General features: G+C 33.8%; 3 protein-coding genes across 7 annotated transcripts; 2 read left to right on the top strand and 1 right to left on the bottom strand.

Moving 5' to 3' along the window:
* The first annotated feature begins 651 nt into the window (after positions 1 to 651).
* Positions 652 to 2,392, top strand: LOC7493520 (transcription factor BEE 3). 2 transcript variants are annotated; one of them, XM_024582908.2, is made up of 6 exons: positions 652 to 1,120; positions 1,248 to 1,361; positions 1,525 to 1,590; positions 1,698 to 1,766; positions 1,867 to 1,944; positions 2,062 to 2,392. In XM_024582908.2, exons 1-6 carry the CDS (start codon positions 725 to 727, stop codon positions 2,152 to 2,154), a joined length of 816 nt encoding a protein of 271 aa, XP_024438676.1. In that variant the 5' UTR covers positions 652 to 724; the 3' UTR covers positions 2,155 to 2,392. The 2 variants fall into 2 exon arrangements, with proteins under 2 accessions (XP_024438676.1, XP_002317910.2); XM_002317874.3 differs by having other exon boundaries at positions 654 to 1,126.
* A 13,747-nt stretch (positions 2,393 to 16,139) lies between these two features.
* On the top strand, positions 16,140 to 23,009 carry LOC7487069 (uncharacterized). 4 transcript variants are annotated; one of them, XM_024582680.2, is made up of 10 exons: positions 16,140 to 16,619; positions 17,048 to 17,261; positions 17,482 to 17,716; positions 18,407 to 18,576; positions 19,560 to 19,702; positions 19,900 to 20,077; positions 20,218 to 20,797; positions 21,150 to 21,262; positions 22,095 to 22,338; positions 22,529 to 23,009. In XM_024582680.2, the coding sequence occupies exons 2-10, from the start codon at positions 17,065 to 17,067 to the stop codon at positions 22,754 to 22,756; spliced, it is 2,088 nt and encodes a 695-aa protein (XP_024438448.1). In that variant the 5' UTR covers positions 16,140 to 16,619; positions 17,048 to 17,064; the 3' UTR covers positions 22,757 to 23,009. The 4 variants fall into 4 exon arrangements, with proteins under 4 accessions (XP_024438448.1, XP_024438446.1, XP_024438447.1 ...); XM_024582678.2 differs by having other exon boundaries at positions 16,141 to 16,619; positions 16,863 to 17,261; XM_024582679.2 differs by having other exon boundaries at positions 16,141 to 16,619; positions 16,871 to 17,261.
* A 747-nt stretch (positions 23,010 to 23,756) lies between these two features.
* LOC7487070 (VQ motif-containing protein 20) lies at positions 23,757 to 24,356 on the bottom strand. The gene has a single exon (XM_002318511.1). The coding sequence runs from the start codon at positions 24,354 to 24,356 to the stop codon at positions 23,757 to 23,759; it is 600 nt and encodes a 199-aa protein (XP_002318547.1).
* Positions 24,357 to 24,879: the final 523 nt, after the last annotated feature.

The following is a 24,879-nucleotide window of genomic DNA, read 5'->3' on the forward strand; positions in this document are numbered from 1 at the left end:
TTACTGCATGGACACATGCCAAACTCACATCCCACATGTGATGAAGACACAAAATTAATTAATTCCACTCTTTTCTTCCTCTTGAATCCTAATTATCTAAGCCTAGCTAGGAAGCTGTAGGCCAGAACAAGTGAAGTTTTATATGAGAAATTCTGTGTAATTCCTTTGACAGTATCCATAAATCATAATGCCGACTCGAACAAATAGTTGTGGTTCGTTGGACAATGGAAAATGGGAAAAAAAAAATCTCTAGTGGAAGTTTGTCATTTTGAAATGAAAAATTGCACGATACTTGAGCAGATTGGTTTGATGTGCCATATCTGCACAGAACCACTTAGAGATATGCTCTTACACAGTAAACATCAATGGTTTGATATGCCCATTATATGTCCAAATGCACTTACTAGTAATTTATATCAGAGGTGGCATATGAAAATGTTGTGTGGTGATGGTGATAACTATCAATTTGCTAATGGAAAAGAAAGAAAGAAAAAATAAAAAGATATGCTAGCTGAAACCATCAATATGGGCCATGATGGATATATACTTGTACACATAATTTTATGCGACCCATACTAAATAATAGTGATTTGTCTGTAGAAAAAATAGCAGTCTCTGAAGTCTAAGATCACTCTATAAATACAAGCCCGACTCTCATTATGATCCAAAACAACCATTTGGCTCTCCCTACGACTAAGCTTCATAATAATATAAAGACAAATTCATGGCTGATTTCACAGCAGATTTGCAAAGCTTTAGGCCACCATTTCCTTTCTTAGATATTGATCCAAGCATGGTGGCGTTAAGCCAATTCACAGAAGTAAGTCAAGCCATCCTAGATAATCCAAGCGTGAATAATATTCATAGCTTCATGCCTTTCACTAGTGACAACTTCTTCAGCCATCAAGCACCAGAATTCCCTGGAAACTTAGCGGAAGGTTTTGCTGGTATTTTCCATCAAAACGACCAGAACGTTATGCCAGTTTCTCAGCCCTTTACCACACCTGGAAATGAAAGCGAATTCCAAGAAAGCAAGAAGAGAAAGGCAATGGATGTGTCTGAAAGCAGTTCTATGAACTCATCTCCTCAAGTTTCTGAGAGTGGGAGTAAGAGGAGAAATGTAAATGTATTAAATCAACTGTCAAATTCTACCTTTCTTGCTACTGTTTGTTTGTTTTGAAGTTTGATTTTTGTTCATTTGTTGGGTAATAGAACCTGATGAGCTGATTCTATGTTTCTGATTACAGAGCTCAAGAAGGGGAAAGGGAGTGAAAAGCAATGAGGATGGGAAACCAAAAGACGTTGTTCATGTTAGAGCTAGGAGAGGTCAAGCCACTGATAGCCACAGTTTAGCAGAAAGGGTAACTTTTCGAAAGCCCAAGATGGAATTCAAATAGGATAATATACACAAGTGTCTGTATTGATCATCAATTCATTTATATTGATCAGCCAATACATATTTATTGGTCTTACAGTATGTCTTAAATGACATAGAGATTGATAGATTTGTTTGATGCACAACAGGTTAGAAGAGGAAAAATCAATGAAAGATTAAGATGCTTGCAAGATATAGTGCCTGGCTGCTACAAGGTTTGAAGAAAAACAATGGCCAACGTCAATCTATTGTTAAAACAATTTTCTCTTGTTGAAAAGTAATTTTTCTTGCTGATTGTAACTAGTTTGTTGGTTATTTATAGACCATGGGCATGGCAGTAATGTTGGATGAGATAATTAATTATGTCCAGTCCTTGCAAAATCAAGTTGAGGTGAGTTGATGCTTCCCAAGTTCTGCAAAACATATGATAACAGCAAAAGGTGCCTTTATTGTCCTGACACTGACATCTTTTTTTTGGTTTTTGAACTCAGTTTCTATCCATGAAGCTCACTGCAGCAAGCACATTCTACGACTTCAACGCGGAAACAGATGCTATTGAAACAATGCAGGTGCATAGAAAAATTAAAAAATAAAAACTATTATGGCCTTCTTAGGCTTATAAAATACGTATTATGTTTTCCTTTTTCATAATTCATGTTGAATGTTGAATGTTGTATATTCTTCAGAGGGCAAAAGCACAGGAGGCAAAAGAGCTGCAAAGAGCTATGAGAGAAGGATCCGGAGGGTTTGCTCACATCCACTCAACATGGTCCCTCTGACTTTAATGTTTGGATGTTACTCCTTGTTTCCGAACAACACATGAAGATTCTCTATATTTCCCAACTACTTCTACTGCTATTATTATTATTATTATTATTATTATATTTTTTTAAACTTCCAATATCTCAAGATTAGATCCCACTTCATGCTATATAGCAAGCACAAGTGGCATAATTGTTCAGTACGTCAAACTTGGTCTGGGAATACAAATTTATTGACAAGAGCCTTCTTGACTCATTTCTTCTCTTTGTATATCCTTGGATTTTCTTTTTGATTTTGCAAATGCCTACGGAATGTGAAAGTCTTCACTGTATATTAACAGATGATCTGATAATATTTTGTAAAAATTAATCAGTAATCAAATAAATAAAAAATACAAAAGACTTAAATGCATAAGGTATTTGTTACAAATGAAAAACCTTTTGAAGAACCCTTCAAAAGATTAAAAAAAAAACCCTCTAGGATAGCTAGACCCAAAATAGACAATTTTTTCTTCAGTTTGAACTATTATAAGAGGAGTATCTCTGAACACAATCTTTTTGTGTCTATACTACCTTACTTGATGAGATAATGAATCATGTTATGTCTCCTACCGCAGTAGCTTGCAAGTACAAATAACGACCTTCAAATTATTGTCATCCTAACTGGAATCTCCAGTTGCTAACAGTTCACATAGGAACTCCCCCTAGGAGTTTGGAGGCTCTCCAACTCTTCAAGGACCAATTCTCCTCGAGAATTTCCTACACACTCCTCGTGTGTCAAGAGTATGTACTGCAAAACTTTATGTAAACTCCTTAACTGGTTGACACACTTGCTTTAATGTAATTGATGCTTTTACGTTCTGAAATTCTTCTCTAAAGCAGACAACACTCTCGTTTCTCCAGACTTCCTTATATACATGTCTTGTATGATAAGGATAAAGATAATCTTCAAGTTTCCTAGTCTGTCACGTTAGTAACACACTATAATGTGTTTTCTAGTCTGTTATGTTGGTAACAGACTATAATGTGTTTTACAGAAACATTGAAAATTTATCTTCGGATAACTTTTTCTACTTTATCTGAACTTATCTCTTAAATAATATAAACTAATTAGATAATTATAGAGAAGATAATGTTAACTAATCTTCATAAACTTCTATCTTAGCCAAATTATCTTTTTATCAACCGTAAAAATATCTTCACTAATCTAAGCCAACAAAATAACATTTACATTCTCTCCCTTTTGCCTGATTTGTGACAAAACATACAAAAATGGTATAGTAAGCATTAAGTTCATATCAAACAGAAATTCCTGCCAACACAATCAGCTAGCATGAGAACAATTGTCAGTGTTCTTAACGATTCATAACATGTATCATGCTAACAGTTCATAAGATGCTCAAAAAGTTCTTTCATGCAAGACTTTTAAACAGTTATTCAGATAAAAGTGCATATGCATGAAATTCATATTTAAAGTATTACATGCAACCATAGCATTGAAGTTCCTATGCTTATCCCAAATATTACAAACGATTAAAATCAATTCAAGATTTAAAAACAGCAAGAATAGAATAATAAAAGGAGCAACAAATATCAGCAACGTCATAATCTATGCATCTCCCTCTTGATTTGGCACTAATCAAGGTTCTCATCATCGTTATCTCCCACAACCATATGATGAATTTGTTCAACATCCAACCCTATTGTGCAAGCCTGTCATTAACCTGTACCAAATCTTATTGGATATTAGAGAGCAACTTGTCAACTTCTCTAGCTTTTTTATCTCACCTTCCTATAAAACTATCAAACTTGTTGGTTAAAAATTGTATGTGCTCTATGATAAGTGGAAGTATTGAGTTGGTTGAGGGTGACTCTAGTTGAGATAAGGTGGACTCGTCAACAAAAGGTCCTTTCTTGCTAACCACAACTTCAGATTTCACAACAGTTACAGCAGAAATTTTACCAAATATTTTCATTATGGGTTCAACATCTCTCAAGGGAATCTTAGCCAAACTAGCTACTCTAGTGATCAAACCCTCAAAGGACAAACTTGATTCCTTGTTAGAAAAATCTTTTTGAATCACATCTATAAAATATGAAGCAAGATCAATGGGTACATTAGTCGTAATGGCATACATGAATTGTGCCTTTTTAGCAGTCAGTTTCATATGTCTAAGAATTGGACATAAGTTGGTCAGGATAATTTTTGCTAACAGTCTATAGGGTGCCACCATTGACTTCACATGTAACCTTTGTGAATTAGCAGTCCATTTAGGTCCATTAGGTCCTATAAATAGATCACTTATTGGGTTTTGGATGGTGTCCCAATTCCTTTGAAAGAAAAACCTAAATTACTGACTTTAGGCATGTCATACAAGTCTCTAATGATAGAGGGGGACAGGGTAAGGGTTTGACCCCTTATTTTGGAAGTGATTGACTTTTCAACTAAGTCAAACGGGTCACAGTTAGCATAAAATTCCCTCACAATTTCCACATAAAGAGCATGTGCCCCTTCAGTCTACTTTTCTCATTTTCTTTTTCTAAAGAGCTTTTCAATGAAAGCAAATGCAGTATTAGATAAATCACTTATAGATACCTCACATTCTCCTAACACATTATTCCTTAAGAAGTTGGTCATCCTTTTCTGCCTCTAGTGAGGTGAAACGCTTCATCTTGGTATAATGTGGTTCAAGTTTTGATGAACTGGCCATGCCTTTGCCTTTCTCAGCAGGGGTGTCAACAACATACCTTAAAATTCAAACTTTATACTAGGCCTAGATATATGCACATTTATTATTCCCAACATAAAATTTAATTAACTCAACAACATGATTATGAAATTGCTTGTCTATTTTCGCAATAAAGTGAGCAAAGACTGTTTCTTCAAGAACTTAAAGAGAGAGAGAAAAGATCTATTATGAGATTGCTCGTCTATTTCCACAATGATGTAAGCAATCAACTTTTTCTTTAAGGAATTGAAGAGAAAAAAAAAACATTTATTATAAGATTGCTCATCTATTTCCATGATGATGTGAGCAATTGACTTTTTTTTAGGGATCTGTTGAAAGGGAAGTTATCTTAACAATTTATACCAGGTTCAACTAGCTTTAGTCAATCCAAGGCATATACTTCCCCTTACTGTCAACATATCTGCATTTAAAAACAAAATTTTTGTTTGCTAATAGTTAGATGATGACATCTTATAGTGCACAAGAAAATACCATTTACTTGGTCTTTTAAATGAATATAATTTCAAAAATGAAGACCTTCCAAGTAAGAGTCACCTCGATCCTATCAAAATGACATTTGTGGAGTTTAAATACATATATTGGGTATATTTACAAGTTTCTTTATTTGTTTCAGTGTTAGCAACTTGTTAACTGTGAGACAAAGGAAAAAAACTTAAAGAAACAAAAACAATTTTTAAAAAAATATATACAATGACATTATCTACAAAAATCATGGCATGTTGCATGCACTAACAAATTTGCTAAAAAACTCAACCTAGGACCATCCAAGGGTTTTGAGAAAAGGTCAGTCAATTGATGTTCGGTCTTAACATGTTCTAATGTCTTAATTCTTTATTCAACCAAATCTCGAATGAAATGATGTTTTATGTCAACATGATTGATTCGTGAATGCTATATAGGATAAGGATAAAGATAAGGATAAGGTTAATCATCAAGTTTTCTAGTCTGTCATGTTGGTAACAAACTACTAACATGTTTTACAAAAGCACTAATAAAGTTATTTTTAGATAATTATTTTTACTTTATTTGAACTTATCTCTTAGTTAATCTAAACTAATCAGATAATTGTAAAGAAGATAATGCTAACTAATCTTGATAAACTTCTATTTTAACCAAATTATCTTTTTAACAATCGTAAAAAGATCTTCACTAATCTAAGCCAACAAAATGACATTTACAGAATGGATATTGTTTTATTAAAATATACATGGTCTACAAATAAGGCTTCACCAAATTAGATGAAGTCGAAGAGAAATTAAGAAAATATTCTTTAAACATAACCTCTTGGATTGAGCTTCACACTCTCATGCTAAAACATTTAAGTTTTAAGTTGTTGACGGTGCTTTACCCAAGTCATTAAATGAACAAAATCTCTCTCATTGTTATACATTTCAACTTAACACTTTCATGAAACATGGACCACACTCATCCCCGTATCCATATAGAGTTAATGATAAATAGCCACTAACTAATATAACCTAATGAATATAGCCTCATCATCTCATTGTCAATACAAAACCTTAACCCTATAATTATTGATTGTGTCCATCTCAAGTTTTTATATATACAAGATCTTTTTTGTTCTTATCTGAAATGAGATTGAGGCATCACATAACCATCTTCGTATCATCAAATAACCATCTTCCTATCATCAAAGCATGCTTTGATGGAGTCTTAAAAAAAAAAACCAAGGCCACATATCAAGTGAGGGTACTACCACTCGTTCATCAAAACTAAAAGTTTTGCTCGAACGTCATCAAAACTAAAAATTTTGCTCGAACGACGTTTGAGCAAAACTTTTAGTTTTGATGAATGAGTGGCAGTACCCTCCTTTATATATATATATATGTTGAACATAAATCTACTTGATTAAACCTGAATGGGTGTGATGAACGAATGCCATTACCACAAAGTCATTACAATCTGACCATTTTTTATTTAGACTTTATAGGCAATATGATAATTATTTATTGGAGTCGGCACCGAAAGTGATTAATTCGTAATTTCTAGTCTTGGTGAAGCTAATTTAACTGGTTGTGCTTGATGGTCACTAACATAATGTATAAATTTTTGCAACGGCATTTTTTATTTAGTCTGTTCTGTTTGGTAGAGCTTGAACCAAAGTTTCACGTCCAAACTATTTTTAGGTCTATTTAGCATTTCCAATAGTCATGAGATATCATGCTCTTGAAGATTTTAAGATTCTGTTTAGCACAATTTTCATATGTAATCAACCAATCAGCTAGTTAAGGAATTTTTAAAAATCAGTTGACCGACTCGTTTATTGTTTGTCTTCATAGTCTGTTTTCGTTCTTTTTTCATTTTTTTTTAATACAATTACTCTTATTAAAAATTCCAAATCCTAGAGAATTATTTATTATTTTTATTAAATATGTCGTGGCGATTCAATCTTGGAATCTTCTAATTTGAATTCTTATCTAATCTAAATTTAAAATTAAATCATGTTGGAGTTGTTTGACATAATTCAATTAACTTGTTCGATTAAAAAATAACCTATATGATTGTTAAAACAATATAAGGGAAAAATTGAGGGAAAAAAACAAAAGAAAAAAAAAGGGAGGGAGGGAGGGAGGGAGGGAGGGAGGGCTTAAAAAACTGTTTATATATATATATATGATATGAAGATCCATTAAGTTTTTTAGGGGTTTTTTAGTATAGTTGGATAATATGATATATGTTTTCCCGACAATTGTTTTTTTTTTTTAATAAGAAAGCACAATTCTACCAAGACTTGAAATTATTTACTTAAGTAGTCGTGGAAAGGAATGTGGACTTTTTACTCGGATATAGTGAATTCTTTCAAATGTATTTATTTATTTCAGTTTCTTTAGTAGAAGGAGCATGAATATTCCAACTGGGATTTGTATTGAACCACAAGACATCGATTCACAGGAGCACACACTGTCCTCCTCTGTTGACCAGGTGCCTACCAAGTATCCTTTCTACACTGCAGAGACGAAATGTTTGATTCATGTACACTGTTTTCGATAGAATAGCAAGCATTTGTATACAATTTTTTCCTTTTAATATAATTACTCTTTATCTAAAAAACAAGTCAGGGACAAATTGATTTCTTAAATCCCGGTATGTGAATGAAGATGAGAAGACATTGAATTAAAATTTTAGATTATGCTCAAGGAATTGCATCTCTGTATGAGATGCTAAGTTCCAGTAGACATGCCTTAGACACGAGTTAGGGGTTATTGCAATCTTTAGTTCATGACTTCTGGACCCCAAAGCACTGTTTCTTTAGTTTTTGCTAACTATGTCTGTAGGCCATGCTTTCTCTCCAATGATGCAATGGAGAATTTTGCACTCTGTCATAGCACAACATGTGCTTCTTTTTTTTCTTGTGGACCAAAGAAAAAAACTTAGAGAACATCCGGGAACACATTTCCTTAAATTTTAAAATAATAGTATTTTTTTAAGTTATTTTTTAATATTTTTAGATATGCTGATCTCAAAAATAATTTTTAAAAAATAAAAAAAATATCATTTTAATGTATTTATAAGTAAAAAATACACTTTAAACCGCATCTGTAACCTCAATATTTGATGGAACCACGTGTATTCTTTTGTTATATATATAAGAAAAGGATTATTGACCTCTAGCGAATGTAGATCATGCAGAAAAATTAGGAATGTAGCCTGAACCAAGTGAATACAGAAACCTTTCTCTTTATTGGAACACAGCCTCATGTACAACAGTTCTAACTGTACAATAAGGTGCTCGCAAAGACAAATTTCTATAAAATTGGAGCCCATGTTGTGTCGGGTAAGTAACACATCAATTATTGGCATCAACTTGTAGGAAAATTCTATCTGTCTGTAAAACCATAGGTTTGCTATTCAATTTTGATACAAATTAATTAGAGTTCCATGTCACAAGAGACCAAAGATCCTTGGTGCAAATACGCGTAAAACCAACTGGGGACAAATTTTGGTATTGACATGTCATGGTTTGTTGAATCTACAAGATGAATCCAAAGGAAAAAAAAATGGATCCCACAAAATTAAATACTTACTTAAAATCTCATTGATGTTGCCGATTCATTAAGTGAATGATTGGAGAGGAGAAGGCTTTTTTTTTTATTTTTTGTTTATTTTGTTCTTAAGAGTTCACATATTGAGAGGGAGGAGAAGGCAGATAGATGCATTGCACTCAGCAAAAATAAGAGACAACGGAAGACAGCTTAAATGGGACATGGTATGCCCAAAAGAGGATAGGCAATGTGGGTTCTTCACCATCTCAAATATGATTAGAGCTCTCATGCAATATGAACTCTTAAAGCTACTTTTGCTAAATCCACTCCACTCAAATATCTTTCTTTCTTAATTTTAAAGGATATAATTTAACTGAATAATCTCTGAAATTACTCTTCAGAAATTACCAGTTCGAGTACCACAAATCTCAAAATTATTAGAGACTTACATGGTCGTTAACTTCATGGTCTCAAATGAATTAGTCAAGGTATATATAAACTAACCAGAGACCATATATATATATATATCCTTCTTTGACCCCCTTTTGACCGAGCCTTTTGCTTGTCTATTGCAGCATGCATGAACAAGGGGTGGGTAGGGAACTCAAATGGGTCCCTTGATAACCAAATGGATAGTGCCATGTACTCGCAATCTAGATCGAGGGTCACATATTAGGTGAAGTTGGAGAGAGAACCAGCAGCTAATATGGGCAAGTTCAGGGATCCAAACACAGTGGGCTCATCCTCGAGGCTTTCGAAGTGGAAGAGGTTGTTAGCAAGTCAGGGATCAATTTCTGTAATATCACTGAGTCACCAGTCACTGCTTTTGCAAAATCATGTAGACATTCATGCATTTTACAAATCCTGAAGCTTATGCACTAAGCACACTCAATGTTTGATTAGAAGTTAGAGCATGATTTGGAGGAACAGGAAAAAAGAAAGGAAAAAAAAGAATGCACTATAGAAGCAAGCATGCTCATGTCATCAGGATAGTAGCTAGCACCTCCACTGCTGCTGCTTCCTTGGAATAGAAAATCTAAGAAAGATGGAGGCTTTTATATATTAAATGATTTTTTGGTCCTTGTTTTTTATATTAAATAATATTTATTTCTAGAATGAGTTTTAAATATAAAATAAAGGACATATGAAAGCATTACCTTGAAAAATCGGATGGAGCATCACTCAAATTTTATACTCCTACTGTTTTTTGTTTTGAAATATTTAACTCCAAACAATTTTTAAAATGTGAAACTAAATAATGCTATGATCACTGATTAATATTTAACTCTAATGACTTCACCTTTTTATTTAAAAACAAAAACAAAAACAAAAGATGCTAAGGACAAAGATAGTCAAGGGAATGATGAGAAGAGAGTTCTCAAATTAATTTTTGATTTCTTATTTTGCTTTTTTGAAAATCCAGACTTTAGCAAAGATTAAGTGGGTTGTAAAGCATCGAGACAAATGGCCCATTGGCATCTCTCTTGGGGTTTTATGGGCTGCGACCTTGCCATCTTTCTGATGACATGGTTTTAGTTTCCTCACAAGGGAAGTAGTTATCCAATCTAATTTAATTCGGGGTTGATTCAGCTAAAAACAATTAAGATTTGAATTATATGGGTTAACTTGGGTTAATCTAAATAAACTTAGAAAAATTTTAAAATATATATTTTAAGTAGTAATATTTCATATGAAAAAATTAAAAAACAATTTATGTAAATATAGGTTAGATATGTTATAAATAATAAAGTTTAAAAAATTATTTTAAAAGGTTATTTATTTCACATTGAAAAAATATAATTTCTTTCTTGTGAACATAGAGTATATAACTTCTTTATTGTGAACATAGAGTATATATTCTAAAGTGTTTAAAATAACAAACTAAAAATATAAAAAAATTATGGGTCTTTGGCTAGGAAAAAAAAAACACATTTGAAAAAAAAAAATCAGGTCTCAACCGGGTTTTGCCAAGTCGTCCGAGTCACGGGTCAACCCGACGGTCAGCATGGTTTTTGCGCATCCCGATCTTTTATCTTATCTAGATCGGTCAAGCAATCAAATCGACCATCAAGCCTATCCAAGTTTAACAACTATGGTCAAGACTTTCTTTTTCTAGCAAATTACATCTGTGGTACCTGGAGTCTTCGGCTTTGTTCATTTTAAGTCTTAAATTATAACTTTGGGCATGTCAAACCCCATGCTCAATTTATGATCACACATGATCCCTTCACTCGTTTATATAGCATGCCATATAAAAATGTCTTCAGCTTTTTCTGACAATAAATAAAAAAAAAACATATATATATATTCCTCTTTTCTTTTAATTTTTGAATTATAAAAACTATAAGAAAATAATATAAAAATAAAAAAACTTGAAATTGTCTCGGAATTCCATAAAAATAAATACATTGTGCAAACAAATATGTTTTTGAGATTCCTACTATTTTACTACTGAAGACAAAAAGAAATTGAAAGTAGGCATGAATGAGAGAGCTTTTTTTTTTCTCCCTCCCATTTACACTATTTGCTTTGAGGAACTCTTGCTGGTTGGCATGTGGAACTGATGGATGCCGGATTGGAGAAGATCTATAATGAGGTAAGAGATAGTGTGGGCTGTGGAAGATGACATCAATGTGAACAAGAGGTAGCATCATAATGAAAATTTGTGTAGGAGGTTGCTTGGCTTTTTGGGTTTAAAGGCTTGTAAATTTTATTTGGGCCTGGTTATCCTTTTAATTTGTTCTCTCTTTATGGATTTTATTTAACCTATGTTAGGCTTTTTATCAAAATAAAATGAGAGGAAAAATGATTGAGATTCGTTGTCTTCTTTTTTTTATTTTGGTAACTCAGGGTGTCCGGATCTGTTTACGCGCACCACAACTAATCTCCGGATTCACTGAACACCCTGCAAGCCCAGTAGACAAGTAAAACACCGCGGTGGTGACAGGCGTGCATGCTGAGACTCGAACCCAGGTGAGAGAGGCAAGGAAACCTTGCCTCTGCCGCTAGGCCACAAGCCTCGATGCATGAGATTTGTTATCTTTTTCTGTAGATATATGTGCCAAATGCCTTAAAAAAAAGGACTAAGCTACACAGTTATAACGGGGTGTTTGTAAATATAAATAGAGGTTGCGGTTTAAAATATTTTTTGTTTGAAAATATATTAAATAATATTTTTTAATTTTAAAAAAATTATTTTTAATATCAATATATCAAAACGATTAGAAAACATAAAAAAAAATTAAATAAAAATAATTAAATCTTTAATAAACATAATTTCAACCTCGTTCCAAACATTACCTAAACATTACCTGCATCATTAGTAAAACAACTGCAATCCAATCCCATTAGAAGGATTGAATAAGATAAAAGTATTGGTATAACCACCTACACCAAGATTTGACAATTCGAATATGCAGCATGTTCCAAACAATCAATATCAAAATAAAATATAATATGAGAGAAATATCATCTGTAAAGAAGGAAGGACAAGAGAACTATGAGCATTTGAACCACTAAAAAAAGAAACACATTTCGGAATAAATATATATGTATATAACAAAAAAATAATTAATTATCAAATGTTAGAAGTACACTTATACCATTTATTTAGTACATTTTCAAGTGAAGTTATTAACACAATTATAAGTATTTATAGTGCATAAAATAAGTACTTAATAAAATTATAAACAGTGAAATGACACAATTAGTGTTAGCCCACTTAATGAAATAGATCTGTAATATATATATAGCATTATTAGAGTTATTAGTCATCAAAAAAACTTATGCTCATAATTTTTCACGAGGGAAATGAATCATTATGTCAATTAAAGCTTTTAACACCATTTTTCAATACATTCAATTCAAATTCAATAATATCTTAACTCATATGACAATAATCGTATTTGTCATAACTCATTTCTGGGTTATTCTCTAAATTCATCTTCTTTCTTTTCAAAATAAAAAAAGAACAAAAACAAATAATAATAGCAAAAAGACTGGCATTTTGAAAAAAAAAAAAAAACAAGTTGTGAGGATTTTAAATATAAAAAAAATCAAGCTGCAATTTTGGATAGAATTGGAAGCCTAATTGTACTTCATTTCATTTAAAACTAAAGAGACGGTACAGATTCAATTAATAAGTTAATGAAATTGGGAGTATTGTCTACAATTGTGATAAGTTGTAAAATGATGATAAAATTGGGTAAAATAGTTCTTAGAAGGTGTTTTTAGCAACATTATAGTGTATATAACATGGCAAGGAATTGATTTTGAATGAGGATAAGTTAAATTGGTAGTACGTGAATGTTACGGAATTTGTCGATGAAACTGGAAAGTTTCATCTCTTGGTCTTCCAAAGGGAATTTGAGCATGAAAATGAGGGAATTTGGATTAGGTCTCTCGTAGAAATTGTAGCCTTTAATGTTAGATATCCAAGAAAGTTGACATTGCTTATTTTTTAGTTTGATAACTCCAGCTATGGGCTAATAACTGAGAGGGGGTCGAGATAGATCCTACTAGACAATTGGTCATCTTCTTGATAACGGGTAGTTTTGAGGGTTTTAGGAGCCGAACTTGGTTTTTCTCCTTTCAGTGGACTTATAGCCTTGTGTCTTAGTTTTTCGAGGGATTACGTCACGCCTTAAACTAAACTATATAATGTTAGTTATGAATGAAACATAAAATAGTGTTCGAAAAAGGAATTACGCCTATTGTGATCTCGATTTGCATTCTTATTTAAAAACCTAAAGAAAAGGATTTAATGGGAATATGAAATGTAAATTTAAGAAAAAGAGGTAATAATGAATGAGATGATTAAATAGAAATGTATAAATTTTGGATTTAGAAGGAATAAACGCTCATGAGTAATGATGTGGTATACTTGTTGATGCAAGGGGAGCCACAAGACCCAGATAACAGCCCGAGACTACCAGTCAAGCTTTTACAGCAGATAGGTGCCCAACACCTATGCTTTCTATTTTTTACTTTTTTTAATTTGTTTGACATGTTAGTGCTTTGAACTTTGTAGTTTATATATATGATATTAATAAGAAAAAAATAAAAGGGGATCGATATGAATGGTAGGTTGAGATGACTTTGATTAACTATCCTGGTTTAGATAGCTAATGGTATCAATGAGATTTTATTGGTATCGACATTTTAGATGACATTGATTAACTATTCGGGTTTGGATAGCTAATGGTATCAATACGGTTTTATTGGTGCCAGCGTTCCTTAAATTGATTAGTTGATCCCGGGTAATTGGATGACTAATGATCTTAGTAAAGATTTCTAACATCGGCATGGTTACTCCCAGTTAAAGGAAAAAGATAGGTTGATTAACTATTCCGAGTTGAGAATAGTTAATGATATCAATAGATCACATTGGTATAACAATTTCTGGTGTGATTAGCTACTCCGGATAAGAAAGCTAATGATATCAAGGGCTCTTAACATCGATAAATTTGATGGTAAACCATATATGGATAAGAATTGATTAACTATTATAGGGTAGGAATAGTTAATGATATCAATTGGTTATATTGATATCGGCACTTAAATGAAATTGATTAGTCTAATCTGGTATTGAGAGACTAATGATATTAATGAGATTTATTAGTATCGGCAATTACCTTATGGAGAATGGAAGAAAATGTATTGATTAGTTATTTCGAAAGAATTTGATAAGTTAATGATATCAAGAGAGGAATATCTTGGTATCAAGTGAGAATTGATTTATGAGAAGATGATATTCAAAACTATTGAGTTGAGTTGTGACTTCCAAGATGAAATTATTCTTGGCAAATAGGTTAGGATATTAGACGGATATTAATAATATAGATGGAAAATATATATTGTATAAGTGATTTATGCCTAATTTTATGTATCAAAGAAATGCCATGAAAATTATTACATGTTGTTGTTGTTATTTATTATTATTTTTTACTTAAATGTACATATTAATTTTTGTTTTCAGGACCATCGGGGTCATGTTAGAAGTGATATTAATTTAGTCTCCTTTTGCTTTTGGACATGTAATTATTTTGTAAATTAAAAGACTTATCTCCTAAAACTTGAAATGTAATATTAACCCGTAAATTTAGATGTATGACTTTAATATAATGTATGTAATTCTAAGTACGTGTTTAACCATGCATGTTTATAGTTGAAATCGAATCCTTCACTTGAATTATATTATATGATGTTATTATGCAAGATATAGTTTATGCGATGATATTATGTAACAATTAAATTATGCATTGTTATTTTGTGGACTTGAATTGTATAATGTTATTGAATAAGGTGTGTTGTGTTGATAATTATGAATTGGGTTGAGATTCGGGATGATTGGATCGGGTTGTAAAATGAAATTGAAAGTGTAATATAATTTTATCGATAGCTAGCAACCTCCCGGTATAGAAAAGACTCCGCTGAAATTTTGGTAGAAATTTCAGTGAACCTGTATAAATTTTTTTTTCTGAAATTTTCATTTACCTGTTGTGTGTTTTCCTGGAAATTGAAACTGTTACAAAAATGGAACCAACCAATAATTTTATCTATAATTTTCTCTCTCTCCCCCCCCCCCCAAAAAAAAAAAAAAAACTAGGGACCAAAATGTTAACAAAATAAAGTTTTTCATAAAAAATGTTTATTCTCTAAACTAAAGGGGCAAAAAAGAACTTAGAAAAAATCCTAAGGCAAAAATTAGCAAAACAACATAGGTACTAAATTTATTTTTATAACAAGTTGCTATTTTTCCTCTTTAATTTGGGTCCCCTAACTTTTAATTTTATATAAACAACAAAATCAAATAAATTCCTATAAAATCAAGCACTTATCCAAAGCCAAGCCTTTTTTAGACCACAATAGTTCTATGCAAATCAAGATTGGAACAAATAACAAAGATCAATCTTCAATAAACACAATGTCAAAAAATTAAATTGAAAAAAAAAATAAAATTGAAGGAGTAAAATAAAGCAGGTTAATGTGTGAATCCAAGGAAATCAAGAGGGGATTTAGATCTCTTTTTTAATTGTAATTGTAATCGTAATCCATTATTTATCCGAAAACCCAAACTCAATATTCAAACTCAAATCCATACTAATCATAAGATATCATACTCATTTAAATCGGTTCATCTATATTCACAGTTTCACCTCCTTGTATATATATATATATATATATATATATATAAAGGGGAATTCTTTATTATATACACTAGCAAATCATATTTGTGAACTCTTGAGATTTGATTGGAGATCTATTGTAAAAGTTCCCTGCACCTTAAACATAAGCAATAGAAACACAACACTAGAGACTGAATACATGGAATATATACTATAGTGTTAAGTATCTTATCTAAGTATCGTATCTTAAGTATCGTATCTATCTTACGAAACATGGTTTGGTGAAGTGAACTCAACAACTGAGTGTCTTGATCGCGGCTCTTCTCATCACAGATCCCACTCTCATTTAAAATTTTAAATAGCATTTTGTTCTTTTTTCCTTTTTTTGATATTAAGATAGAATCATCTCTAGCAATAAACCTCTTTCTGTAGAACTAGGAGGTGCTTATCTTCTTTGCTTTTTTTTTTTTTTTGTTGAATTTAATTCTGGGAAAAGTTTGCATTTTTTGGCTAAATGGGTTCTTGAAGAATGGTTCTTTGAGCTTAATCTGAGGTGGGGTTCGGGAACTCTTGCCGATATTCAGAGAATTTTGGTTTTCAAGGTACACTTTTTGCTGTTGTATTGTTGTTCTTCGTTTTATTGAGATAAAGATTGTGGTAGTTCCTTCTTAGTACAAGTGTTGTGAGAATTGATAGAATCTCTTGTTAAAGATGAGATTTTAAGTTTAGTTCTCAGTATGTTCTGTTGTCTGGTGATTAATTGAAGAAGGATTTTTGGTTTCGGTTGTTGGTGAATTTGGTATCTGGGTTTTGGAGATAATAGTCTGTGTTGGGTTTTTGACAAGGTTTTCAGACTAGAATTGCGCAGCTGGTGAATTTGTGCTTTGGAAACTGGATTTGGATAGAGTTGAATAAGTATGGCGTACTTTTGCCGAGGCTTTTTGTCTTCAATAGATATATGTGCTGAATTGGATGAATTGATTTTGATGGGCAACTGGACACTGGCTAAGTTTTCACTTTGATCATATAGCGGGGTGAAAATTGGAGATGGCTACACCTACTGTAAGCAAAACGAGAAGTATGCTTGAGGGTTTAGTAAGAGAAGGATCATTTAAATGGCTACTTGGCAAGAGAAGTTCTTTTAATGAAGAACTCGAAGAGATGGAAAGATCTCCATCAGCTGGCAGGAATTGGATAGCTGAGCTCTCCCCACTTGCTAATCTGGTTGTTCGTAGATGCTCAAAGTACGTTGCGCTGCTCTTTTTGTGTTCCATGCTTCTTCTTTCCACTTACTGTAATTTCTGTGCAAATTATGATTCATTTGATATTAGAACTTTCTGTATGGACTATCTTGTAGGCTAGTGTTCCCTTGTCACTTAGTCTGATCACTAACTCAGAGTATATGCAATTACTTTCTACTCCAATTTTCATCTCCTTATGGACAAGGGCAATAACATGATGCAGAATCCTTGGCGTTTCTGCAAGTGAACTTCAAGAAAGCTACAATGCAGAGGCTTCTGATTCATTAAAACATCATTCCTGTTATGCGAGGAACTTCTTGGAATACTGTTGCTTCAGAGCACTGGCTTTATCTACTCAAGTAACCGGTCATCTAGCTGATAAAAAGTTCCGGCGGTTAACATATGACATGATGCTAGCTTGGGAGACTCCAGCAGTTGCTAGCCAACCATTGCTCAATGTATGATTTTATACATGACCTTTTTCATTTTAAGCATGTATCTTGTTGTCCACAAGAACAGCAAGCTCTTTTTTTTTTTTTTTTTAATAATGAAGCTGTTTCTTGCGAGTGTGCCATGAAGATTCACGCTTGCAACCTTCATGCACAGATTTTGTAGAAGGAATAGAGGAATCTGATGCTGAAGTTCAAACATACACTTGAATATAGCCATGACAATAAAATCGTAGAGTGGTGGCCCATAATCTTAGTCTTTGTGTGTGTGTGGGTGTGACACTGTTATTGAAGGCAGACAATATGCTACATAAACTACTAAATCATCTTAAATTAGAAGTTCTTCTAGAGTCCCACGTTATTGAGCCCATTGATTAGTATTGGCAAGTCTTCTCACTTCTTGATTTCTTTCAGAACTGTCATATGTAGTATTCCAAACTATTTGGAAGGTTACTTTCATAATTATGTAAATAATCATGTTATCTCCCTCCCTCTCCCCTCTCTCTCAGCTCATGCATATGCATGTAGGTCTGTGTTTCTCCATGGGTGTTTGGCTAATATATGCATTTGTTACTGTCCTTAATTTTCTGGCTAATACAGAACAATTTTATGTAGAAACGTTTTGAAATTACGGTGCCCTTAGTAATTATATGCGCCTTACTGTTCATGTGGGCATCTATGGATGTCTTTTCCTTTTAGGTAGATGAGGACTTCACAGTTGGTCTAGAGGCCTTCTCTCGAATAGCTCCAGCAGTTCCAATCATTGCCAATGTGATTATCAGTGAAAATCTTTTTGAAGTGCTTACTGTGGGAACTGATGGTCGGCTTCAATTCTCCATCTATGAAAAGTACCTTAGTGGACTAGAAAGGTAACAACTCTTCTGTTACTTAACTGATGGGATCTGCATTACACCGCTTCCAACAAGATCCTTTGATTGCTTTTAGTTTGTCATGCAGTATGATTCACTTTCATTTTAGGGCCTAGTTGCCCAACCAGCAAACGCTGCAACACTTTTTTCTTTCTATTTTTATTAAGATCTTTACTTTTTAGGCTTGCCTAGATATGCTTTTTTTTTTTTTTTGCTTTCTTACTATTTTATGTCTCCTTTCTCCCCTGGAACTTAGTTTTTTCATATGCTTATTATTTGTTATATTCTTAAGTCATTTTGCTAAGCCAAACCTTTGAGTGCTATTCCAGATTTCTGCATTTTCCTATTGTACATTACTACTTAAGTGCTCCACTTCTTCTGTAAACCTACACGCGCGCGCTCGCACACACAGGAAGAGACAATTCATCAAAATACATCACAAAGCGACGATGTTGACTATCAAGAAAGCACACAATCTAACTCACAATCCTATCTATAAAAATTAGGGAAGGTCACACATATCCATTTCCACAAGGGAAACACAAAGTTAGATTGGCTAGCAAATATTCTTATTGGGTGCATTTAGATCGAGCTCTTATTAGAGTGTCAGACTTGTTTCGAGTCACTGGTTTTTCTTTCTTTTCCTTTGTTTTTTTTTTTCCTCCTAGCCCTATCAATCTCTAGGCTATATCAGCTTGGAACATGTTAGTTGTCACCATGAAAGCTGACTGAAACTTGTGACCTATGATGATGCTTTATTGAGAAATTGCTGTACGGTTTGGGTTTTGGTTTCATTTTGACAACCCGCATTATGTTCTCTTTAAAACATACCTGATTGTAAATGATATAATATGTTGTATGGAGATTATGTAACTTACTGTGGCAATTTATATTCAGCAGAACTATAGGTTTTTACATCTATATGTTATGCTGTGTAGGCAGATACATCCAGTGTTTATATTTTGGGTTCATCTTCTGTACAGGGCAATAAAAAAGATGAAGACCCAATCAGATTCATCACTCCTTTCTACAGTGCGATTGTCAAGAAGGGAGAAGATTCTGGAAGTAGATGGAACAGTGACGACCCAACCAGTTCTTGAACATGTTGGAATATCGACATGGCCAGGTAGATTCATTGGATAAGTATTTTGGTAAATTCATCTTATTTGTTCCCTTCTCTCTGGAAAAGGAAAAGGCAAGTGCATACATACATTCTAAAGAGGTTTCGATGTATACAGATGGTGAAATTTCCCTTCACTTCTGATCACTATATGCTGTGAAATATTTTTCTAATTTCTGCTATTAACTATCAAGTGCATACAGGTCGGGTAACTCTCACAGATCATGCACTGTACTATGAAGCTCTCCGTGTTGTATCCTATGACAAGCCGAAAACATATGATTTGGCAGATGACCTAAAACAGATTGTTAATCCTGAGTTGACTGGACCATGGGGTACTCGGCTTTTTGACAAGGCAGTCTTGTATAAATCTATTTCCTTGTAAGGCATGATTTGTATTTGTTTTCCTTTCCATTGATCAAATATATGTTTCAGAGTTATATATGCTAGAATCTGGGCACTGTCACATTATCTGCTTTGAGAACTTTATTAGCATTAACCTCTTAGCATTTCTCTCGCAGATCAGAGCCAGCCGTGATAGAGTTTCCAGAGCTTAAAGGCCATACTCGTCGTGATTACTGGTTGGCAGTTATCCGGGAAATTTTATTTGTTCACAGATTTATAAAAAAGTTCAAGATCTCTGGAGTTGAAAGGGATGAAGCACTTTCATTAGCTGTACTTGGAATTCTGCGACTTCAAGCAATTCAAGAAATTATTTCTGTAAATTCTGTTCACTGTGAAACGCTTCTCATGTTTAATCTTTGTGATCAACTTCCTGGTGGCGATTTGATACTGGAAACCCTGGCAAACATATCATCCTTAAGAAAATTAGATCGAACTAACAGTGACAAGACTGGAGGTGGGATGCATTCAATCTCTGCAAGGGCCATGGTTTCCAATTTAGGGTTCATGCTAGGAACAAGTTCAACTGATCTGAATGAGGCTGGGCTTGTTGTTGGTGAGACATCTGTGGGAGAGATGAGTTCATTGGAGAAGGTGGTTAAGGAATCGCAAAACAGCTTCAAAAAAGCAGTGCTGGCACAAGAAACAGTTGATGGAGTAAAAGTAGATGGCATTGACACCAATTTGGCAGTGATGAAGGTGATACTAATATGTCACTATGAGTTTCAGTTTTACCAAGCACACTTTGTCCTCTAGTTTCTATCTGCCTTTTTTCTTTTCCATCATTGAAACATTAGAATGACTGGAAATGGAGAGTATCTGTTTGCTGACAAGGCTAAGAATTTTAAATGATCACTGTCTGTCTTAGTCGAATTAGCAATGTCATTTTTGTGTCTGAATTATTTATGCTGTTCACATTATTTGAAATAGAGTTCCTTATAAGATAGTGAGTTTTATAGCGTGACAACTGGCCATTTTCTTAATCTCTTTCAGGTTGTACCTTCAATAATCCTTCTTATATTCCTTGTAAACAAACATCTGGTGTTTGCAGGAGTTACTTCTCCCTGTTATGGAAGTTGGGACATGGCTTATTTCCTTGATACACTGGGATGACCCCATGAAGTCTTTGGTGTTCTGTTTGGTTCTTACTTATGTCATTTGGAGGTAAGACACTTGTTACATTATTGATTACTGTTGAACTTGAGTAAAAATGACACTTGTTACATTATTGATTACTGTTGAACTTGAGTTAAAATATATCATTATTCAGATACTATAATGACACAAATCATTAAGTTATCCTAATAATAGTGGAGTTTTGTTTGTCAACACTGTTGTGGTAGTTTATGTAAATGGCTAAAGGATTAAACATGAATGGAAACCGCCGGTTGTATGTAGCTGTTATGAAGGGTGCATTTGAGATATTAATTTCTCAGGAAAAGCTCTCTTTAGATGATCAAAGGTATCAGTGCAAGATGCTGTATGTGGTTGAATTCCTTGCAGGATTACCTAGAATCAAGTAATCTAGCCAGTCCCATGTTTGTCTCCCCTTTGTACTTCAAACCCAATTATGGTTTTTTCATTTGCTTTTTATGTTTGAGTAACCTTTTCCAACAAAAAATGGTTCTATTAGATTGGGATGATTGTATGCATGGTATAACCCTTCTTTTCTATTGTTTTGAATCCTCTCAGTTAGCTGTAAAAGAGGATACTTGGATGACTTATCACCTATTTTAGGATACTGAAGTCAGTCAATCAGTCTGGTCCCCCAAACAAGTTTAGTTTACCTGAACTTTGTGCATATGACTGTATATCTTGTAGTATCAATGTACTATATATGGCGAGTATGTGCTAGTCTGTATAACCTTATAAGAGAGCACATTCTCTCTTCAATCTCAAACAAAAAAAAAAAACGCTCTCATCTTAGGTAGATTTCTGTACTGTATTAGAAAGATAGTTTTTTCTTTAACAAGGACTTACTGGATCTGCATTTTAGGGGATGGCTGGGCTATGCGTTTGGATTAATGATCATCTTTCTTGCTATCTTTATGGTGCTCACACGATTTTGTAACCAAGGAAGGCCTGTTGAAGAGATCAAGGTAACAGCACCTCCACCAATGAACACAGTGGAGCAGCTTTTAGCTGTCCAGGATGCTATTTCTCAAGCTGAACAGTACATCCAAGATGGAAACATTGTCCTCCTCAAGTTTCGTGGCCTGCTGTTGTCCATTTTCCCACAGGTTTCCCTCTGTCATTCTCCTAGCAGGATAGCATGTCTTCGCTTTTCTAATTTTTACCTTCTTTGTATATCATAAATCACACACAAGTGAATCAGGAGTACAAATTACCCTTCATTTCTTCATGTTCTATCCAAATTAGACTTAAAATCACTCAAGTGCATGCTGCTTCGGGTGTTCACGTAATTAACAGGCAAGCGAGAAGTTTGCGTTCACTCTCCTGGGCGTTGCTTTGATCCTGGCTTTCATGCCTAGCAAGTACATTATTCTGTTGACCTTCTTAGAGACATTTACAAGATATTCTCCTCCAAGGACAGCAAGCACAGAAAGATGGACAAGGAGACTAAGAGAGTGGTGGTTCAGCATACCGGCGGCTCCTGTAGTTCTTGAAAGAGAAAAGGAGGACAAGAAGAAGAAGTAAATGTGTCGTCTTTATACATGTACCAGTATATATATATATATATATGTACATATACAGTTATGTTTCCACAGAACCATCTGTACGAGTGTAAATCTCAACCAAGGAAGAGCAATCTTGATCAGACAAAAAAAAAAGTCTTTCGTTTCCGGGAATGCAATGTGTCAGTTTTAGGTCCCCTGGATAGAGCTATCTATACCCGGAACTGGGTTATTAGCAAAATATTTAATAAAAGGGAATTCTTGATACTTTAAAAGTTTTAACAAACAATTTTCCTCCATTAGGGTTCCAAGAGAATAGCCTAATGAGGCTCTTTGGGAATGCAGTAACTGTGCAAGTGTCCCAAATGATCCATTTGGTTGTAAAGTAAGAGTTCAAAATTGGGTTGGGTTGGTGTAAAGGGACACTTTAAGCTTAGCTTAGCTAACTAGAACTCTGAAAGAAAATATCACATAATTTTTTAATTTTTTTAATTTATTTGTTTTAAGATTTTAGATTGTTTTGATATGTAAACATTAAAAATGAATTTTTAAAAAAATATATTTTGAAAAGTAATCTCCAAACTTAAAATCTGAATTTGAAACAGGAACAGAACAAAACATCTAGCTTCAAAATCTGAATTTGAAACAGGAACAAAACAGCTGTTCTGCAACTGTAATTTGAAATGGTATGCTCTAAAATTTATGGAATCCCAGTTGCTTATCCTAATTGAGTTGTCATCATCATCATATCATTATCCTTTGCGGTCCTTAACCTGTTTTTTTTTTTTTTTTTCCTGGGATTGATCAAATATGGAGATATCATTTTCTTCACGCTTTTGCATGGATATATGAACACAAATAAATAGAGTTTGATTACCTTATAAACAGCTCTTTTCCTTATTGATGCAAGTAAATTAACCGATTAAATATCATCAACAATAACAAATCTCATCTAACTAAGGAACAAAGCAAGAAAACACCATTCTTCACCAAAATCAGAAGAAACAAAAAAAAATAAAAAATTAATACCCGCAGAACTCATTCTTCACCTCCAAGGTGGACTTTGTGGCGATGGAATTCCTCCTATTTGGAGAAGGGAAATACAAAGGATCGGTGTAGTTATAAAATGGCTGGTTTGCGCATAGAAATCCAGCTGAATTGGGTGCAAAAACTGGAATGTAATTAAGATTTGGTGGCTGGAAAAGAGGTTGCATAAAACAAGAATATTGAACTTGTCCATCCCCTAAGCCTCCTTCATTACCATCATTGATCTTCACCTTCCTCTTATTTTCCTCCCTACGACCACCATTTTCTCGCTTTACTTGAGGGGCGGGATCCTCCTCGGATCGCGACAAACCCGTTAGTTTCTGCACCAGTGACATAAAATCTTTAGGATTTGTGTGGATGATTTTGGGCGAGTGAGTATAAATGATCACTGGATGGCGTTGTGGGGGTTTGACAGGACCTACAATGCCGAGCGAAGAAGATGCTGAGGATGAAGATGACGACGACGAAGACGACGGCGGCGAAGATTTCTTGATCATGTGAGAGTCCTTGTTGACTTTCAAGGGTGGTGGAGGGTACATATTGCTGGTCTTCGCTTGATGATTCGTTGGGCTCATTTTGGTTTTTTTTGAAGATTTCACTTCCAGCCAGCTTCCTCTGGTTAATTAAATAAATAAATAGCTTGAAAGGATGACCAAAAAAACATAAATAATAATAAATTTTGACCTGAATTTGTGGTCAAAGGAGACAGACTACCCAAGCCTTTAATTTATACAGCAAAATTAGAAATTATTTAGGCAATGCCGAGTAGGCATCTCGAAGGAGTTGCCAGGTGAGGTGGCTGTTAAAATGCGAGTGCTGAGCTGTCAAAACGCCAGCGGCTGTAGGAAAATAGTTTGAGGGTGATTGACACGTGTTCTACTACCGGATATCTCGGTCTGGCAGTTGGCGGGAAACTGAGATCAGTTTGTTAAGACCTGCTACTGCATTCAACAGATAAGGGCATTCTTCTTTTTTTATTCTTTTTTCATATGTATCATAAATTAATAATTTTTTTACAGCAGTATCGTAGATTAAGAACTTAGTTTAGTAGTTAACAACATAGTTCTCATACCCGATTGACTTGTTTAAGAAGTTGGG

The sequence above is a fragment of the Populus trichocarpa genome, chromosome 12 (assembly GCF_000002775.5).
Source record: "Populus trichocarpa isolate Nisqually-1 chromosome 12, P.trichocarpa_v4.1, whole genome shotgun sequence".
Taxonomy (NCBI): Eukaryota; Viridiplantae; Streptophyta; class Magnoliopsida; order Malpighiales; family Salicaceae; genus Populus; species Populus trichocarpa.

Coding starts and splice junctions, on each gene's coding strand:
- LOC7493520 (XM_002317874.3), top strand. CDS start 725: ATGGCTGATTTCACAGCAGATTTGCAAAGCTTTAGGCCACCATTTCCT. Junction 1,362..1,524: donor GCCACAGTTTAGCAGAAAGG/GTAACTTTTCGA, acceptor GATGCACAACAG/GTTAGAAGAGGAAAAATCAA. Junction 1,945..2,061: donor ATGCTATTGAAACAATGCAG/GTGCATAGAAAA, acceptor TATATTCTTCAG/AGGGCAAAAGCACAGGAGGC.
- LOC7487069 (XM_024582680.2), top strand. CDS start 17,065: ATGGCTACACCTACTGTAAGCAAAACGAGAAGTATGCTTGAGGGTTTA. Junction 17,717..18,406: donor CTAGCCAACCATTGCTCAAT/GTATGATTTTAT, acceptor TTTTCCTTTTAG/GTAGATGAGGACTTCACAGT. Junction 19,703..19,899: donor TGGAATATCGACATGGCCAG/GTAGATTCATTG, acceptor AAGTGCATACAG/GTCGGGTAACTCTCACAGAT.
- LOC7487070 (XM_002318511.1), bottom strand. CDS start 24,356: ATGAGCCCAACGAATCATCAAGCGAAGACCAGCAATATGTACCCTCCA.